Below are 21,754 nucleotides of genomic sequence, written 5' to 3'. Positions count from 1 at the left end.
AACGAATTTTGAAGACCCCTGAGCTCTCTAGAGACGTCCTGGATCAAGGAGGAAGAAGCAGGAAGACTGAGCTAGAATTTTAACTGCGCAACAAGGCGCTAAAAAAAAGAGGCCCCTCCCGCTCATTTACAACAGTGGGAGACCTGATATAACGGTTTCTATGCAGAAATATACGTTAGCCATGTGGAAAAAAATTCATGCCCAAAGGATTTATCACCAAAGTAACTCACAAAACGAATAACATGCCAATAAACGTTTTGAAAATAAACTTCTTTAAATGTCATGCAAAGTTATTACTAAGCCTGCAACCAGTCGCTACCACTGCAGATAAGGCTTAAGCATTATTTCAGTATTAACAGTATTTTCACAGTCAAATTCTAGTCCCTAGAAAATAACTATTGTGCATACATTTATCAGCCTGATACCAGTCACTACTACTGCATTTAAGGCTGTACTTACATCATACGGGTAACAGCAGTATTTTCTTAGTCAATTCCATTCCCAGAAAATATTGTACTGCACATACCTCATTTGCGGTGGACCCCGCATGCTATTCCCATGTTCTGAAGTTACCCCACTCCTCAGAATGTCGAGAACAGCCAGTGGATCTTAGTTACGCCTGCTAAGATCATAGAAAACGCAGGCAGTTTCTTCTTCCGAATACTGCCTGAGATAGAAAAAAACAGCACACTCCGGTGCCATTTAAAATAAACTTTTGATTGAAGAATAATTAAGTAAAAACTCCAACTCCTCCAGCGACTACCTTCTTTGTTGAGGGTTGCAAGAGAATGACTGGGTATGACATGTGAGGGGAGGAGCTATATAGCAGCTCTGCTTGGTGATCCTCTTGCAACTTCCTGTTGGGGAGGAGAATATATCCCATAAGTAATGGATGACCCGTGGACTGAACACACTTAACAAGAGAAAATCAACATGTAATATCCCGGTCGCCATTTCTAACTATAGCTACCGGAATCCAGCAGACAGACTGAGCATGCATATGATGCTAAGAATGTCTAAACAGCTGCTCAGTCTGATTCCACTGTTAGCAGAGTCTCCTCTGTGCATCTGATGATACATTATTAGCATTGCACAGATTCTAATCGTCAGCCCCTTAGGCTTGTAAACATCTCCATATGTCTAAGAGCACACCCGCAATGCAAACCCATATGCAAATGTCTGTGTGCAAATAAAAAACGTTACTGTCTTTCACCCAGGCAGCCTTATTATTAGACCCGTGAATGAAAGACATGCCAGTGCCTGCGTCCCAACTGCCTTAATGTCCCCTACTAAAACTAGGAGAGACTGAATCCAAGTATAATGAGGATAGATGGAAATTCAATAAAGTGCCAAAACTTTCTCTGAGATCCTCTACCCCCCAAAAAAAAGGTTAGCACTTATCTCATTGTCTGCATGGCAGCAAGGCAGTTCCCAGGTTTAAGAGGTCCTCTCCCTCCCATGGACCTGTAAAGAAACGAAAGTCCTGAGTAAAAATCCTTCAGGATTTCTTAGTCAGAGCAGCATCAGTATGGGAGGCGCAGTGAGAATTATGTCCCACAAGTTCCCATTGCTCTAAAGCCACCAAAACTTTACTGAAGAGACTGATATGGACTACAGCTACATCCTAGAACAAAGCAGCACAATCTGGCACTACTTTAAAAATAAACTCTTGATTGAAGAATCTTTTCTAACACCTCACTTTACCTCTTCCTATCACTAACGTAGGCAAAGAGAATGACTGGAGTGGGAGGGAAAGGAGGTGCTATTTAACAGCTCTGCTGTGGTGCTCTTTGCCTCCTCCTGCTGACCAGGAGGTGAATATCCAATTAGCAATTATGATGATCCGTGGACTCATCGTGTCTTAAAGAAAATAAAAGTACTATGCTGTATCTCTCAAACACATAAGATTCACTTAAATCTTATGATGCCCTTTTCTCCCTAACCAGTCTGAAATATAAATTGTACAAAAGGGAAGGTGACCTGTAGGCTGAAGGCAAAAGGTAGTGTTTTGACAGTCTAGAGATACAGTAAAAAGGGACTGGCCTTGAGTTTGTAGCTATTCACCCCTTCAAAAGGTAAGGTAAGTAGCCTCTATGTAGTACCTTACTGCTATGATATAATTAAAGTGAGAAATTATATATATATATATATATATATCCTACTAAGAATGAACATTAAGTAATATATCTTTCAGAAGTGTAAAGATGGAAAATATAAAGTCAACATTTTAAGCCATGCAGTGGCGTATTTAGGTTTTGTGCTGCCCTAGGCACTCAGAATTCTGCTGCCGTGGCAGCGGCTAGCTCTTCTACCTAGCTATCCTACAGTACTTCTGACTCTCCGGACCTTCTCAGCAATATTTTCAGTCAGTGGCGCTGACGGCTGTGGCAGCCTGGCCCCTACCTGAGTTAAGTGGGGAGGAGTCCCTGACTGTCCACTCAGCTGACTGCCTTACTGCTGGCCGCTCCACTCTGTTGTCTTCACCGCACGCACAGATCAGTGAGTCTCCCGTCTCCCTGTCACACTCACTTTCTAACCACTTGGCCTGGGAGATCATGTGTGTGACTCTCTCAAGCCATGTGCCCCAACAGACAGGAAGGCGGTCACGTGACCGCTCGGTGCTAAGACGCTTGTCAAACTTTTTTTTTTTTTAAAAGAAGCCACGTATGCATGCAGCGGCTGGGGCAAGTGCTGCCCCCCAAAATCTGCCGCCCTTGTTGGCCTATGCATTAATACGCCCCTGAAGCCATGTCATCTAGTAAGAACAACTTGAAATCTCATCACTGTCTATTATCACTGGGCAAACTCAAAAGAAAGGGCAATAAATAAAATTCAGGTAAAAGTATAATACATTTTTTATGAAACAAAATAAATATATATCCATAAAATAAATAAAAATATATATATATGATTTCTCACTTTAATTATAACTATTTCAACAAAGTCAAGAACTTTAAAACAAACTAAGAAAAAACAGAATTACTTGTATTCTTTACTTACTTTGAAACCTATATGTTGTACAAAGCCACTTTCTGCTTTCATTTCCAGAAGCTTCTGTTTCTTTAACTTCTTCAATTCAAGCAGTTCTTTATACTCTGCTAGGTCATGGCAAGCAAGGGGAATAGTTTCTTCATCCTAATAAGATAAGCAACTTGTGAATAAACCTAAAAACGTATCTATTTAAAGCATGTTAAACAGAATATTTTCATTAAGAAGTTTTACAATGATAAAATTGAAAAATAAATTGTACCGTAATTTCCATTTCATGTGTCGGTACGTAGCACTAACCAGCAAAAACTAGCCCTTCAAGCAGGTGTTGGAATAAAACCAAAGCATAAAATGTCATTTTCAGGTGAGTATATGATGAGTCTTACTGCTACTGGCTAACTTATTTTTTTAATCAGCAGTGGAGGTTACTTCTTGAGAGGGCTATGTTGGTACATGAGCCAAGACATGGAAATTTTGGTATTCTTTAATAATTCAGTTAGAGCATGCAATTTTAAGCAACTTTCTAATTTACTCCCATTATCAATTTTTCTTCGTTCTCTTGCTAGGTTTATTTAATAAGCAGGAATATTATGCATAGGAGCCGACCCATTTTTGGTTGAGAACCTGGGTTATGCATGCTTATTGGTGGGTAACAGACACGCGCGTGCACGGGGGATCGGCGGGCGCATGCATGGGGAGGGAGCGGGTGGGAACCGCTTACACTACAGAAATAATCCTCTATAAGTGGGAGGAAGAGGGGGAATAAATGCCCCCAAAAAGTAATCTAAGGGTCCTGGATGGGGTGTGGGTTGGTCGTGGGGAAGCTACACTACAGAAAAATGTAAAAAATAAAATAAAAAAGAGAAAAAATATTGTTAACTGGGTACTGGCAGACAGCTGCCAGTACCCAAGATGGCCCCCAATAAGGCAGAGGGGGGGTTAGAGAGCTGTTTTGGGGGGATCAGGGGCGATCCTACAAAGCAGCATATGTAAATATGCTAAAGATGTATTTTCTTTTTAAAAAAAAACAAAACTTATTTTAGTACTGGCAGACTTTCTGCCAGTACTTAAGATGGCGGGGACAATTGTGGGGTGGGGGAGGGAAGGGAGCTTTTTGGGAGATATCAGGGGGTCTGATGTGTCAGGTGGGAGGCTGATCTCTACACTAAAGCTAAAATTAACCCTGCAAGCTCCCTACAAACTACCTAATTAACCCCTTGACTGCTAGCCATAATACACGTGTGATGCGCAGCAGCACTTAGCGGCCATCTAATTACCAAAAAGCAACGCCAAAGTCATATATGTCTGCTATTTCTGAACAAAGGGGATCCCAGAGAAGCATTTACAACTATTTGTGCCATAATTGCACATGCTGTTTGTAAATAATTTCAGTGAGAAACCTAAAATTGTGAAAAATTTAGCGTTTTTTTTAATTTGATTGCATTTGGCGGTGAAATGGTGGCATGAAATATACCAAAATGGGCCTAGATCAATACTTGGGGTTGTCTACTACACTACACTGAAGCTAAAATTAACCCTAGAAGCTCCCTACATGCTCCCTAATTAACCCCTTCACTGCTGGGCATAATACACGTGTGGTGCGCAGTCGCATTTAGCAGCCTTCTAATTAGTAAAAAGCAAAACCAAAGCCATATATGTCTGCTATTTATGAACAAAGGGGATCCCAGAGAAGCATTTACAACCATGTATGCTATAATTGCATAAGTTTTTTTGTAAATAATTTCAGTGAGAAACCTAAAGTTTGTGAAAAAAATTGTGAAAAATTGAACAATTTCTTTTATTTGATCGCATTTGGCGGTGAAATGGTGGCATGAAATATACCAAAATGGGCCTAGATCAATACTTTTGGATGTCTTCTAAAAAAATATATATACATGTCAATGGATATTCAGGGATTCCTGAAAGATATCAGTGTTCTAATGTAACTAGCGCTAATTTTGAAAAAAAGTGGTTTGGAAATAGCAAAGTGCTACTTGTATTTATGGCCCTATAACTTGCAAAAAAAGCAAAGAACATGTAAACATTGGGTATTTCTAAACTCAGGACAAAATTTAGAAACTATTTAGCATGGTTTTTGTTTGGTGGTTGTAGATGTATAACAGATTTTGGGGGTCAAAGTTAGAAAAAGTGTGTTTTTTTTCCATTTTTTCCTCATATTTTATAAAAAAAATTATAGTAAATTATAAGATATGATGAAAATAATGGTATATTTTGAAAGTCCATTTAATGGTGAGAAAAACGGTATATAATATGTGTGGGTACATTAAATGAGTAAGGGGAAAATTACAGCTAAACACAAACACCGCAGAAATGTAAAAATAGCCTTGGTCCCAAACGGACAGAAAATGGAAAAGTGCTGTGGTCATTAAGGGGTTAAGCTTCTTCTGAGGCTGTCTCATTTGATTTCCTGTTTGGCCCTTCCTTAAAAAGGACAGTAGATACCAATTTCCATATTTTTTTCAGTCATGAAAATATTAGGTGTGAATTTAACTCCACCCACCATTTAACTAATTTGGAGGAGCCAAATTAACCAGCTGCGTAGCCTAAGTAATAATTGCTACAATTTAACTCAATAGTGCTTTGTTTCTTTAATGAAACTGAATTATTGGCACAAACATGCAGTCTTACTGTATACACAAGAAATGCATGAAAAACAGGCTCAGCATCTAAAAGACCGAGCACCTCAGAAAACCCTATGCAGCCTGTAAGCCGCATGTCCACATTAGACATCAGATCAGACCACTTGCTTTACAGATCCTGCGTCAGACACAAAACAAGATTTTATCACACACCTGTCCCTGCAGACCCTCTCTATCAGTAACGAGCCTCAGGCTACCACAACAGATCCCCTAATCCTTACAGTCCTCCCGTGAGCCATATCCTTACATCAGGCATCAGATAACAACCTCAATAATACAGCTCTTTAATGTTAATGAACGTAATAGTCACACCCGAAATGTGTAAAAGAACATTGGAATTTTTAGTGGAAACGCATGTACATTGTTGCTCTTTACCCATGCACCATGTGTCAGTGGTGGTTTGTATTATGCAAATGGGATTATTACTGACAAGATACATGCCACCACTGTGCATATGCTACCGAAGCATTGCAGCATATGTGCATATGCTACCGAAACCGTGACAGCTTTTGCTAGAAGCATCTTTGCAAACACAAATATACTGCACAATTGCTTGTTCAAAATTGAAAAGCACCAATGCACATTTAAATTTTAACTATTAGGTTTTTTAAAAAGGGACATCAAACCCATAAATAAATTATAGGTATGATGTATTTGAAGCAAAGATTAGCCCACGATAAATATGCAGATGTATTTTAAAATCATATTAGTTTAGCATGAAGTTATGTTTCTAAAAAATTCTGGGTGCTACTATGCTGAAACCTTGGTGCGGTTTATCTAATTTTGAGACAAATATGGTGTGCGCACAAAAGCTTTGTGTTATAAGTATCTGTTCCTAACTGTCCTCAGTAGATAAAATTAAAAAAGGAAAAACATTTTTAACATGACAGTGCCTATTACTTTAAAGACACTAAGGGGAATTGGAAAGCCCATCATTTTCAGAGTAAAATTACAGGAAAAAATGGCAAAATAAATAAGTATATTGCAAAGCTGTTTTACTTCGCATTAAAAAGTTTATATTAAAATCTCAAATTGTTTAATGTCCCATTAGGTCTGTTATTCAAAAGATTTGTTCATATTTTTTCCACAAATAAGGACAGCCTATAATGCTAAGCGTGTTCCACTGTCCCTCAGACATATTTCCTTATTTGCAGAATTTCCTCTTAAGACCGGCCAGAGATTTCCACAAACCACCAGACACACCCACTGATAGCACTGGGACGCCCATAATCCCACCCATTATTCACCAATGACCGTACCTGCTTCTTGCACGTCCCCACCCACAAAATGGCAACAACCCCCCTCAGCCATGAGTCCTTAATACCACAAATGCGGGAGGTATGGTATCCTGAATACCATTTTGGTAATTTATTAGTCAAGGGGATATTTTTACAGCACAAAAAGCCAACGATAAATGGAAAAAATATTTCATAGTGAGGTTACACATATTTTAGATGTGATCAACATAAAAGTTCAGAGAGCTTTACAAAAAAAAAAAATCAGTTTTGATCTTATTTAGAAGAAAACTCTTATAAAGCGAATCTATTAACCAAATACTTATCCATATAGTAAACAAATGCAATATTGTTCTACAAATGTATCATTGATATAAGGAACTTTGGAAGACAAATAGTAAAATGTATCAATTTGCGAGCGGACGTGTTCTGAATCTGTCCGCATTTATCACAAATTGTGGGATGAACGTGTTGATCATATTTATCATTGCACTAGGGAACACTTGTCCAATACCACCCCCAATCATCACGTAACCAATTTCGTGAGAGTAGGGCTTACCAATCAGCCCGGTTGAATGAATCCAGGGTCATTTTCATCCGCCAACTCCAGTTTGGCAGAGAGGGTTAATGAAGCAGCGGTTTAAACCCCTGCTTCATAAATATCAGTTGCAAACTCAAATGAGCGAGCCTGTAACAAAATCGGGGCATTCGCCTCATAATAAATCTTGCCCAAAGTGTTAGCCTACACTAAATCAGTCTTACAGTGGTATCTGGTCATATGTCAATTCATATATTTTAATCAGGTTTCAGGTGATGTGAATTGGACACACTGAAATTTAATGTCAAACAGCCTTAATTGACATTAAGCTTAATTTTTTCTCTCTCGAACGTACAAGAAAATTGCCCAAAAAATTTCACACACAATTTAGCAGTATGAGAAAAAAGTAAAGTGATAGTAAATTCTAACGTTTCAAAAATGCTAGGATTTACCAGTGTTATAAAGTTCACTTTGTCATGAAGTATAAAAAAAATCCATACAGAAAGAAACTATTTGGCCACGATCTTCTGCCTAAACTAAGCAAACGGCAAAAGTAATTTTTTAAATACTTTATGACAGTCACTTTAATTGGATTCATCATCACTTTAACCCCTTAATGACAGAGGACGTACCAGGTACGTCATAGGAAAAAACTCCCTTAGTGACAATTGACGTACCTGGTACGTCCTCTGTTGTCTGAAGTGCTGGAAGCGATCACGATTGCTTCCAGCTGCTTCCAAGGGATTGTAGTGATGCCTCAATATTGAGGCATCACTGCAATCCCCTATTTTACATAGCGATGCAGAAAGGGCCACTCTGTGGCCCTTTCTGAATCGGCCACTGATACTAACAATTTCGTTGGTTGATGGTAGCAGCCTTTATCTGTAGTAGCCTCATTTTTTTTCCCAAAGCGATCTTACTTGTTTTGATGTTATTACCGGAGCGGCGATTGCGCGTGCGCGCAAGCAAATTATGCCGAAAATGAAAGTAAAAAAAAAAAAAGACCAATGTGGAAGCAGGGGGATCTTAGCTCTTTAGTAAGGGATCTGGGAGGGGGAGGGATGTAGATCGTTTAGGGGGGCCAGCTACACTACAGAAAACAAGTATTACATAGAAAAAAGTAAAAAAAAAAAAAAAAAAAAACTATTTTGGGGGGCAAATTGGGTACTGGCAGACAGCTGCCAGTACCCAAGATGGCGGCAAATAGTTAGAGGGGGAGGTTTAGAGAGATGTATTGGGGGGGATCAGGGAGGTTGTGGGGTAAGGGGGGATTCATCACTGCAGACTGTATGAAAAAATTAAAAAAATAATAATAAATTATTTTTATTTCAGTACTGGCAGACTTTCTGCCAGTACTTAAGATGGCGGTGACAATTGTGAGGTGGGGGAGGGAAGAGAGCTGTTTGAGGGGGGTCAGGGGGGGATCAGGGGGTGGGATGTGTCAGGTGGGAGGCTGATCTCTACGCTAAAGCTAAAAATTAACACTACAAGCTACCTAATTAACCCCTTAACTGCTGGGCATATTACAAGTGTGGTGCGCAGCAGTATTAAACGGCCTTATTATTACCAAAAAGCAACGCCAAAGCCATATATGTCTGCTATTTCTGAACAAAGGGGATCCCAGAGAAGCATTTACAACCATTTGTGCCATAATTGCACAAGCTGTTTGTAAATAATTTCAGTGAGAAACCTAAAATTGTGAAAAATTTAAGTTTTTTTTTTTATTTGATCGTATTTGGCGGTGAAATGGTGGCATGAAATATACCAAAATGGGCCTAGATCAATACTTTGGGATGTCTTCTAAATATAAATATATACATGTCAAGGGATATTCAGGTATTCCTGAAAGATATCAGTGTTCCAATGTAACTAGCGCTAATTCTGGAAAAAAGTGGTTTGGAAATAGCAAAGCGCTACTTGTATTTATGGCCCTATAACTTGCAAAAAAAGCAAAGAACATGTAAACATTGGATATTTCTAAACTCAGGACAAAATTTAGAAACTATTTAGAATGTTTTTTTTTTGGTGGTTGTAGATGTGTAACAGATTTTGGGGGTCAAAGTTAGAAAAAACAGAATTTATGTTTACCTGATAAATTACTTTCTCCAACGGTGTGTCCGGTCCACGGCGTCATCCTTACTTGTGGGATATTCTCTTCCCCAACAGGAAATGGCAAAGAGCCCAGCAAAGCTGGTCACATGATCCCTCCTAGGCTCCGCCTTCCCCAGTCATTCGACCGACGTAAAGGAGGAATATTTGCATAGGAGAAACCATATGATACCGTGGTGACTGTAGTTAAAGAAAATAAATTATCAGACCTGATTAAAAAACCAGGGCGGGCCGTGGACCGGACACACCATTGGAGAAAGTAATTTATCAGGTAAACATAAATTCTGTTTTCTCCAACATAGGTGTGTCCGGTCCACGGCGTCATCCTTACTTGTGGGAACCAATACCAAAGCTTTAGGACACGGATGAAGGGAGGGAGCAAATCAGGTCACCTAGATGGAAGGCACCACGGCTTGCAAAACCTTTCTCCCAAAAATAGCCTCAGAAGAAGCAAAAGTATCAAACTTGTAAAATTTAGTAAAAGTGTGCAGTGAAGACCAAGTCGCTGCCTTACATATCTGATCAACAGAAGCCTCGTTCTTGAAGGCCCATGTGGAAGCCACAGCCCTAGTGGAATGAGCTGTGATTCTTTCAGGAGGCTGCCGTCCGGCAGTCTCGTAAGCCAATCTGATGATGCTTTTAAGCCAAAAAGAGAGAGAGGTAGAAGTTGCTTTTTGACCTCTCCTTTTACCAGAATAAACAACAAACAAGGAAGATGTTTGTCTAAAATCCTTTGTAGCATCTAAATAGAATTTTAGAGCACGAACTACATCCAAATTGTGTAACAAACGTTCCTTCTTTGAAACTGGATTCGGACACAAAGAAGGCACGACTATCTCCTGGTTAATGTTTTTGTTAGAAACAACTTTCGGAAGAAAACCAGGTTTAGTACGCAGAACCACCTTATCTGCATGGAACACCAGATAAGGAGGAGAACACTGCAGAGCAGATAATTCTGAAACTCTTCTAGCAGAAGAAATTGCAACCAAAAACAAAACTTTCCAAGATAATAACTTAATATCAACGGAATGTAAGGGTTCAAACGGAACCCCCTGAAGAACTGAAAGAAATAAATTGAGACTCCAAGGAGGAGTCAAAGGTTTGTAAACAGGCTTGATTCTAACCAGAGCCTGAACAAAGGCCTGAACATCTGGCACAGCTGCCAGCTTTTTGTGAAGTAACACAGACAAGGCAGAAATCTGTCCTTTCAAAGAACTTGCAGATAATCCTTTCTCCAAACCCTCTTGAAGAAAGGATAGAATCTTAGGAATTTTTATCTTGTCCCAAGGGAATCCTTTAGATTCACACCAATAGATATATTTTTTCCATATTTTGTGGTAGATTTTTCTAGTTACAGGCTTTCTGGCCTGAACAAGAGTATCAATGACAGAATCTGAGAACCCTCGCTTTGATAAGATCAAGCGTTCAATCTCCAAGCAGTCAGTTGGAGTGAGACCAGATTCGGATGTTCGAACGGACCTTGAACAAGAAGGTCTCGTCTCAAAGGTAGCTTCCATGGTGGAGCCGATGACATATTCACCAGGTCTGCATACCAAGTCCTGCGTGGCCACGCAGGAGCTATCAAGATCACCGACGCCCTCTCCTGATTGATCCTGGCTACCAGCCTGGGGATGAGAGGAAACGGCGGGAATGCATAAGCTAGTTTGAAGGTCCAAGGTGCTACTAGTGCATCTACTAGAGTCGCCTTGGGATCCCTGGATCTGGACCCGTAGCAAGGAACCTTGAAGTTCTGACGAGAGGCCATCAGATCCATATCTGGAATGCCCCACAGTTGAGTGATTTGGGCAAAGATGTCCGGATGGAGTTCCCACTCCCCCGGATGAAATGTCTGACGACTCAGAAAATCCGCTTCCCAATTTTCCACTCCTGGGATGTGGATTGCAGACAAGTGGCAGGAGTGAGTCTCCGCCCATTGAATGATTTTGGTCACTTCTTCCATCGCCAGGGAACTCCTTGTTCCCCCCTGATGGTTGATGTACGCAACAGTCGTCAAGTTGTCTGATTGAAACCGTATGAACTTGGCCTTTGCTAGCTGAGGCCAAGCCTTGAGAGCATTGAATATCGCTCTCAGTTCCAGAATATTTATCGGGAGAAGAGATTCTTCCCGAGACCAAAGACCCTGAGCTTTCAGGGGTCCCCAGACCGCGCCCCAGCCCACCAGACTGGCGTCGGTCGTGACAATGACCCACTCTGGTCTGCGGAAGCTCATCCCCTGTGACAGGTTGTCCAGGGACAGCCACCAACGGAGTGAATCTCTGGTCCTCTGATCTACTTGTATCGTCTGAGACAAGTCTGTATAGTCCCCATTCCACTGACTGAGCATGCACAGTTGTAATGGTCTTAGATGAATTCGCGCAAAAGGAACTATGTCCATTGCCGCTACCATCAAACCTATTACTTCCATGCACTGCGCTATGGAAGGAAGAGGAACAGAATGAAGTATTTAACAAGAGTTTAGAAGTTTTGATTTTCTGGCCTCTGTCAGAAAAATCCTCATTTCTAAGGAGTCTATTATTGTTCCCAAGAAGGGAACCCTTGTTGACGGAGATAGAGAACTTTTTTCTACGTTCACTTTCCACCCGTGAGATCTGAGAAAGGCCAGGACAATGTCCGTGTGAGCCTTTGCTTGAGGAAGGGACGACGCTTGAATCAGAATGTCGTCCAAGTAAGGTACTACTGCAATGCCCCTTGGTCTTAGCACCGCTAGAAGGGACCCTAGTACCTTTGTGAAAATCCTTGGAGCAGTGGCTAATCCGAAGGGAAGTGCCACAAACTGGTAATGCTTGTCCAGGAATGCGAACCTTAGGAACCGATGATGTTCCTTGTGGATAGGAATATGTAGATACGCATCCTTTAAATCCACCGTGGTCATGAATTGACCTTCCTGGATGGAAGGAAGAATTGTTCGAATGGTTTCCATTTTGAACGATGGAACCTTGAGAAACTTGTTTAGGATCTTGAGATCTAAGATTGGTCTGAATGTTCCCTCTTTTTTGGGAACTATGAACAGATTGGAGTAGAACCCCATCCCTTGTTCTCCTAAAGGAACAGGATGAATCACTCCCATTTTTAACAGGTCTTCTACACAATGTAAGAATGCCTGTCTTTTTATGTGGTCTGAAGACAATTGAGACCTGTGGAACCTCCCCCTTGGGGGAAGCCCCTTGAATTCCAGAAGATAACCTTGGGAGACTATTTCTAGTGCCCAAGGATCCAGAACATCTCTTGCCCAAGCCTGAGCGAAGAGAGAGAGTCTGCCCCCCACCAGATCCGGTCCCGGATCGGGGGCCAACATCTCATGCTGTCTTGGTAGCAGTGGCAGGTTTCTTGGCCTGCTTTCCTTTGTTCCAGCCTTGCATTGGTCTCCAGGCTGGCTTGGCTTGAGAAGTATTACCCTCTTGCTTAGAGGACGTAGCACTTGGGGCTGGTCCGTTTCTGCGAAAGGGACGAAAATTAGGTTTATTTTTGGCCTTGAAAGACCTATCCTGAGGAAGGGCGTGGCCCTTGCCCCCAGTGATATCAGAGATAATCTCTTTCAAGTCAGGGCCAAACAGCGTTTTCCCCTTGAAAGGAATGTTAAGCAATTTGTTCTTGGAAGACGCATCCGCTGACCAAGATTTTAACCAAAGCGCTCTGCGCGCCACAATAGCAAAACCAGAATTTTTCGCCGCTAACCTAGCCAATTGCAAAGTGGCGTCTAGGGTGAAAGAATTAGCCAATTTGAGAGCATGAATTCTGTCCATAATCTCCTCATAAGAAGAAGAATTATTATTGAGCGCCTTTTCTAGCTCATCGAACCAGAAACACGCTGCTGTAGTGACAGGAATAATGCATGAAATTGGTTGTAGAAGGTAACCTTGCTGAACAAACATCTTTGTAAGCAAACCTTCTAATTTTTTATCCATAGGATCTTTGAAAGCACAACTATCTTCTATGGGTATAGTGGTGCGTTTGTTTAGAGTAGAAACCGCCCCCTCGACCTTGGGGACTGTCTGCCATAAGTCCTTTCTGGGGTCGACCATAGGAAACAATTTTTTAAATATGGGGGGAGGGACGAAAGGTATACCGGGCCTTTCCCATTCTTTATTTACAATGTCCGCCACCCGCTTGGGTATAGGAAAAGCTTCGGGGGGCCCCGGGACCTCTAGGAACTTGTCCATTTTACATAGTTTCTCTGGAATGACCAAATTCTCACAATCATCCAGAGTGGATAACACCTCCTTAAGCAGAGCGCGGAGATGTTCCAATTTAAATTTAAATGTAATCACATCAGGTTCAGCTTGTTGAGAAATTTTCCCTGAATCTGAAATTTCTCCCTCAGACAAAACCTCCCTGGCCCCCTCAGACTGGTGTAGGGGCCCTTCAGAACCAATATCATCAGCGTCCTCATGCTCTTCAGTATTTTCTAAAACAGAGCAGTCGCGCTTTCGCTGATAAGTGGGCATTTTGGCTAAAATGTTTTTGATAGAATTATCCATTACAGCCGTTAATTGTTGCATAGTAAGGAGTATTGGCGCGCTAGATGTACTAGGGGCCTCCTGTGTGGGCAAGACTGGTGTAGACGAAGGAGGGGATGATGCAGTACCATGCTTACTCCCCTCACTTGAGGAATCATCTTGGGCATCATTTTCTCTAAATTTTGTGTCACATAAATCACATCTATTTAAATGAGAAGGAACCTTGGCTTCCCCACATTCAGAACACAGTCTATCTGGTAGTTCAGACATGTTAAACAGGCAAAAACTTGATAACAAAGTACAAAAAACGTTTTAAAATAAAACCGTTACTGTCACTTTAAATTTTAAACTGAACACACTTTATTACTGCAATTGCGAAAAAGTATGAAGGAATTGTTCAAAATTCACCAAAATTTCACCACAGTGTCTTAAAGCCTTAAAAGTATTGCACACCAAATTTGGAAGCTTTAACCCTTAAAATAACGGAACCGGAGCCGTTTTTATATTTAACCCCTTTACAGTCCCTGGTATCTGCTTTGCTGAGACCCAACCAAGCCCAAAGGGGAATACGATACCAAATGACGCCTTCAGAAAGTCTTTTCTATGTATCAGAGCTCCTCACACATGCATCTGCATGTCATGCTTCTCAAAAACAAGTGCGCAATACAGGCGCGAAAATGAGACTCTGCCTATGATTAGGGAAAGTCCCTAGAGAATAAGGTGTCCAATACAGTGCCTGCCGGTTATTTTACATAATTCCCAAGATTAAAATAATTCCTCAAGGCTATGGAGTATAAAATATGTTTATATATAAATCGATTTAGCCCAGAAAATGTCTACAGTCTTAAAAAGCCCTTGTGAAGCCCTTTTTTTTTCTTTCTGTAATAAAAATGGCTTACCGGATCACATAGGGAAAATGACAGCTTCCAGCATTACATCGTCTTGTTAGAATGTGTCATACCTCAAGCAGCAAAAGTCTGCTTACTGTTCCCCCAACTGAAGTTAATTCCTCTCAACAGTCCTGTGTGGAAACAGCCATCGATTTTAGTAACGGTTGCTAAAATCATTTTCCTCTTACAAACAGAAATCTTCATCTCTTTTCTGTTTCAGAGTAAATAGTACATACCAGCACTATTTTAAAATAAACTCTTGATTGAATAATAAAAACTACAGTTAAACACTAAAAAACTCTAAGCCATCTCCGTGGAGATGTTGCCTGTACAACGGCAAAGAGAATGACTGGGGAAGGCGGAGCCTAGGAGGGATCATGTGACCAGCTTTGCTGGGCTCTTTGCCATTTCCTGTTGGGGAAGAGAATATCCCACAAGTAAGGATGACGCCGTGGACCGGACACACCTATGTTGGAGAAAGTGTGTTTTTTTTTAATTTTTTCCTCATATTTTACATTTTTTTATAGTAAATTATAAGATATGATGAAAATAATGGTATCTTTAGAAAGTCCATTTAATGGCGAGAAAAACGGTATATAATATGTATGGGTACAGTAAATGAGTAAGAGGAAAATAACATCTAAACACAAACACTGCAGAAATGTAAAAATAGAAATTGTCATTAAGGGTAAGAAAATTGAAAAATGGTCCGGTCATTAAGGGGTTAAAGATGTTTAATTTTAAAATTAAAAAAAAAAAAAAACCTGCACATGTATAAAAATCCTATCTACTGGGATAACCAGCTTGCTGACAGAAAAAGACGACTGCCACAGCTCAATAGGTTACACATCTCACAAGCTTAAAAAAAAAAAACAAAAAAAAAAAACACCCTTTAGCAGTACGGGAATACCTGTATTTAAATAACCGAAACTACTTTAATATTATAAATGTTCTCTATTGCATGCAATAAAAAAATAAATTAATTTAATATACCTTTAAGAACTCTCACATTTGTTAGTTATGCAAAACTAGTTTTTTTATTTCTGTGTTGCCAATTACAAGTTGTATATTAAATCCCAGGAGAAGAGAATATTGTGATTAATGAAGATACAGAGAAAGAGAACCAGATATATTAGCTGTTCTAAAGAAGCGCAACAGATACAGATGATTATTATATACGGTGTTGTCAAAATGATATGAAACTAAGAAGCCAGTGGGATTAATGATGAGCCAGTCACAACTTTTAGAAGCCAGGAAATTTTAAATATTTCATTTGTGTATGTAGAATAATCCAAAATATTTTAAACAGCCCTGAACCAGTTTTTGCCGATGCCTGTATCAATATTAAACTCTTATTTGTGTTTAAAAAAACATAATTTATGCTTACCTGATAAATTCCTTTCTTCTGTTGTGTGATCAGTCCACGGGTCATCATTACTTCTGGGATATAACTCCTCCCCAACAGGAAATGCAAGAGGATTCACCCAGCAGAGCTGCATATAGCTCCTCCCCTCTACGTCACTCCCAGTCATTCGACCAAGAATCAACGAGAAAGGAGAAACCAAGGGTGAAGTGGTGACTGGAGTATAATTTAAAAGATATTTACCTGCCTTAAAACAGGGCGGGCCGTGGACTGATCACACAACAGAAGAAAGGAATTTATCAGGTAAGCATAAATTATGTTTTCTTCTGTTATGTGTGATCAGTCCACGGGTCATCATTACTTCTGGGATACCAATACCAAAGCAAAAGTACACGGATGACGGAAGGGATAGGCAGGATCATTATACAGAAGGAACCACTGCCTGAAGAACCTTTCTCCCAAAAATAGCCTCCGAAGAAGCAAAAGTGTCAAATTTGTAAAATTTGGAAAAAGTATGAAGCGAAGACCAAGTTGCAGCCTTGCAAATCTGTTCAACAGAGGCCTCATTCTTAAAGGCCCAAGTGGAAGCCACAGCTCTAGTAGAATGAGCTGTAATTCTTTCAGGAGGCTGCTGTCCAGCAGTCTCATAGGCTAAACGAATTATGTTACGAAGCCAGAAGGAAAGAGAGGTAGCCGAAGCCTTATGACCTCTCCTCTGACCAGAGTACACGACAAACAGGGAAGACGTTTGTCGAAAATCCTTAGTTGCCTGCAAGTAGAACTTGAGGGCACGAACTACATCCAGATTGTGTAGAAGACGTTCCTTCTTTGAAGAAGGATTTGGACACAAGGATGGAACAACAATCTCTTGATTGATATTCCTGTTAGTAACTACCTTAGGTAAGAACCCAGGTTTAGTACGCAGAACTACCTTGTCTGAGTGAAAAATCAGATAAGGAGAATCACAATGTAAGGCTGATAACTCAGAGACTCTTCGAGCCGAGGAAATAGCCATTAAAAACAGAACTTTCCAAGATAACAATTTTATATCAATGGAATGAAGGGGTTCAAAAGGAACACCCTGTAAAACGTTAAGAACTAAGTTTAAACTCCATGGCGGAGCAACAGTTTTAAACACAGGCTTGATCCTAGCTAAAGCCTGACAAAAAGCCTGGACGTCTGGATTCTCTGACAGACGCCTGTGTAACAATATGGACAGAGCTGAGATCTGTCCCTTTAATGAGCTAGCCGATAAACCCTTTTCTAAACCTTCTTGTAGAAAGGACAATATCCTAGGAATCCTAACCTTACTCCAGGAGTAACCTTTGGATTCGCACCAGTATAGGTATTTACGCCATATCTTATGGTAAATCCTTCTGGTAACAGGCTTCCTAGCCTGTATCAGGGTATCAATAACCGACTCAGAAAAACCACGTTTTGATAAAATCAAGCGTTCAATTTCCAAGCAGTCAGCTTCAGAGAAGTTAGATTTTGATGTTTGAATGGACCCTGTATCAGAAGGTCCTGTCTTAGAGGTAGAGACCAAGGCGGACAGGATGACATGTCCACTAGATCTGCATACCAAGTCCTGCGTGGCCATGCAGGCGCTATTAGAATCACTGATGCTCTCTCCTGTTTGATTTTGGCAATCAATCGAGGGAGCAGCGGGAAGGGGGGAAACACATAAGCTATCCCGAAGTTCCAAGGTGCTGTCAAAGCATCTATCAGAACCGCTCCTGGATCCCTGGATCTGGACCCGTAGCGAGGAAGTTTGGCGTTCTGGCGAGACGCCATGAGATCTATCTCTGGTTTGCCCCAACGTCGAAGTATTTGGGCAAATACCTCCGGATGAAGTTCCCACTCCCCCGGATGAAAAGTCTGGCGACTCAAGAAATCCGCCTCCCAGTTCTCCACTCCCGGGATGTGGATTGCTGACAGGTGGCAAGAGTGAGACTCTGCCCAGCGAATTATCTTTGATACTTCCATCATTGCTAGGGAGCTTCTTGTCCCTCCTTGATGGTTGATGTAAGCTACAGTCGTGATGTTGTCCGACTGAAACCTGATGAACCCCCGAGTTTTTAACTGGGGCCAAGCCAGAAGGGCATGGAGAACTGCTCTCAATTCCAGAATGTTTATTGGCAGGAGACTTTCCTCCTGATTCCATTGTCCCTGAGCCTTCAGAGAGTTCCAGACAGCGCCCCAACCTAGTAGGCTGGCGTCTGTTGTTACAATTGTCCAGTCCGGCCTGCTGAATGGCATCCCCCTGGACAGATGTGGCCGAGAAAGCCACCATAGAAGAGAGTTTCTGGTCTCTTGATCCAGATTCAGAGTAGGGGACAAGTCTGAGTAATCCCCATTCCACTGACTCAGCATGCACAATTGCAGCGGTCTGAGATGTAGACGTGCAAAGGGAACTATGTCCATTGCTGCTACCATTAAGCCGATCACCTCCATGCATTGAGCTACTGACGGGAGTTGAATGGAATGAAGGACACGGCATGCATTTAGAAGCTTTGTTAATCTGTCTTCTGTCAGATAAATCTTCATTTCTACAGAATCTATAAGAGTCCCCAAGAATGGAACTCTTGTGAGAGGAAGAAGCGAACTCTTCTTTTCGTTCACTTTCCATCCATGCGACCTTAGAAATGCCAGAACTAACTCTGTATGAGACTTGGCAGTTTGAAAGCTTGAAGCTTGTATCAGAATGTCGTCTAGGTACGGAGCTACCGAAATTCCTCGCGGTCTTAGTACCGCCAGAAGGGCACCCAGAACCTTTGTGAAGATTCTTGGAGCCGTAGCCAATCCGAATGGAAGAGCTACAAACTGGTAATGCCTGTCTAAGAAGGCAAACCTTAGATACCGGTAATGATCTTTGTGAATCGGTATGTGAAGGTAAGCATCCTTTAAATCCACTGTGGTCATGTACTGACCCTTTTGGATCATGGGTAAGATTGTCCGAATAGTTTCCATTTTGAACGATGGAACTCTTAGGAATTTGTTTAGGATCTTTAAATCCAAGATTGGCCTGAAAGTTCCCTCTTTCTTGGGAACCACAAACAGGTTTGAGTAAAACCCTTGTCCTTGTTCCGACCGCGGAACCGGATGGATCACTCCCATTAATAACAGATCTTGTACACAGCGTAGAAACGCTTCTTTCTTTATCTGGTTTGTTGACAACCTTGACAAATGAAATCTCCCTCTTGGGGGAGAGAATTTGAAGTCTAGAAGGTATCCCTGAGATATGATCTCTAGCGCCCAGGGATCCTGAACATCTCTTGCCCAAGCCTGGGCGAAGAGAGAGAGTCTGCCCCCCACTAGATCCGGTCCCGGATCGGGGGCCCTCGGTTCATGCTGTCTTTGGGGCAGCAGCAGGTTTCCTGGCCTGCTTTCCCTTGTTCCAGGACTGGTTAGGTTTCCAGCCTTGTCTGTAACGAGCAACAGCTCCTTCCTGTTTTGGTGCAGTGGAAGTTGATGCTGTTCCTGCTTTGAAATTCCGAAAGGGACGAAAATTAGACTGTCTAGCCTTAGCTTTGGCTTTGTCTTGAGGCAGGGCGTGGCCCTTACCTCCTGTGATGTCAGCGATAATTTCTTTCAAACCAGGCCCAAATAAAGTTTGCCCCTTGAAAGGTATATTAAGTAATTTGGACTTAGAAGTTACATCAGCTGACCAGGATTTTAGCCACAGCGCCCTACGTGCCTGAATGGCGAATCCTGAGTTCTTAGCCGTAAGTTTGGTTAAATGTACTACGGCTTCCGAAATGAATGAATTAGCTAGTTTAAGGACTCTAAGCCTGTCCGTAATGTCGTCTAGCGTGGTTGAACTAAGGTTCTCTTCCAGAGACTCAATCCAAAATGCTGCCGCAGCCGAAATCGGCGCGATGCATGCAAGGGGTTGCAATATAAAACCTTGTTGAACAAACATTTTCTTAAGGTAACCCTCTAATTTTTTATCCATTGGATCTGAAAAAGCACAGCTATCCTCCACCGGGATAGTGGTACGCTTAGCTAAAGTAGAAACTGCTCCCTCCACCTTAGGGACCGTTTGCCATAAGTCCCGTGTGGTGGCGTCTATTGGAAACATCTTTCTAAATATAGGAGGGGGTGAGAACGGCACACCGGGTCTATCCCACTCCTTAGTAACAATTTCAGTTAGTCTCTTAGGTATAGGAAAAACGTCAGTACTCGCCGGTACCGCAAAGTATTTATCCAACCTACACAATTTCTCTGGTATTGCAACAGTGTTACAATCATTAAGAGCCGCTAAAACCTCCCCTAGTAAAACACGGAGGTTTTCCAATTTAAACTTAAAATTTGAAATATCTGAATCCAATCTGTTTGGATCAGAACCGTCACCCACAGAATGAAGCTCTCCGTCCTCATGCTCTGCAAGCTGTGACGCAGTATCAGACATGGCCCTAGTATTATCAGCGCACTCTGTTCTCACCCCAGAGTGATCACGCTTGCCTCTTAGTTCTGGTAATTTAGCCAAAACTGCAGTCATAACAGTAGCCATATCCTGTAATGTTATCTGTAATGGCCGCCCAGATGTACTAGGCGCCATATTATCACGCACCTCCCGGGCGGGAGATGCAGGTACTGACACGTGAGGCGAGTTAGTCGGCATAACTCTCCCCTCGCTGTTTGGTGAAATTTGTTCAATTTGTACAGATTGGCTTTTATTTAAAGTAGCATCAATACAGTTAGTACATAAATTTCTATTGGGCTCCACCTTGGCATTGGAACAAATAACACAGGTATCTTCCTCTGAATCAGACATGTTTAACACACTAGCAATAAACTTGCAGCTTGGTTACAATCTTATTTAACAAAAACGTACTGTGCCTCAAAGAGACACTAAACGATTAAATGACAGTTGAAATAATGAACTGAAAAACAGTTATAGCATCAATCCTTAAAAACAACACAACTTTTAGCAAAGGTTTGTTCCCATTAGTAAATTAACAATAATTAAATTTGAGACATAAAAATTACAGAGCAACGTTTTTTAGTCACAGTCAATATATAAGTCTCACAGCTCTGCTGAGAGAATCTACCTCCCTCTAAAGAAGTTTGAAGACCCCTGAGTTCTGTTAGAGATGAACCGGATCATGCAGGAAATACAAGAGTAACTAACTGGAAATTTTTGATGCGTAGCAAAGAGCGCCAAAAAACGGCCCCTCCCCCTCACACACAGCAGTGAGAGAGAAACGAAACTGTCACAATTAAAACAAGCAAACTGCCAAGTGGAAAAATAATGCCCAAATATTTATTCACTCAGTACCTCAGAAAATGCAAACGATTCTACATTCCAGCAGAAATGTTTAACATGATAAATACCTATTAAGAGGTTTAATGTACTTTTTACAGAGTAATTCCGGTGAAATACCATCCCCAGAATACTAAAGTGTAGAGTATACATACATGTCATTATAACGGTATGGCAGGATTTTCTCATCAATTCCATTCAGAAAATAAAAACTGCTACATACCTCA

The 21,754-nt window shown here is 41.2% G+C and overlaps 1 protein-coding gene across 2 annotated transcripts in view; it reads right to left on the bottom strand.

Moving 5' to 3' along the window:
* Positions 1–21,754, bottom strand: part of ZZZ3 (zinc finger ZZ-type containing 3) — a 367,019-nt gene that overhangs the window by 24,650 nt on the left and 320,615 nt on the right. For both annotated transcript variants that reach the window (XM_053693335.1, XM_053693334.1), the window contains exon 10: positions 3,001–3,135. In XM_053693335.1, coding sequence (XP_053549310.1) covers positions 3,001–3,135 — 135 coding nt within the window. The remainder of the gene's footprint in view (positions 1–3,000; positions 3,136–21,754) is intronic.

The sequence above is a fragment of the Bombina bombina genome, chromosome 10 (genome assembly GCF_027579735.1).
Source record: "Bombina bombina isolate aBomBom1 chromosome 10, aBomBom1.pri, whole genome shotgun sequence".
NCBI classification, from domain to species: Eukaryota; Metazoa; Chordata; class Amphibia; order Anura; family Bombinatoridae; genus Bombina; species Bombina bombina.
Note: the sequence above shows the minus strand (reverse complement) of the source record. Positions and strands in the feature narration are given on the sequence as shown.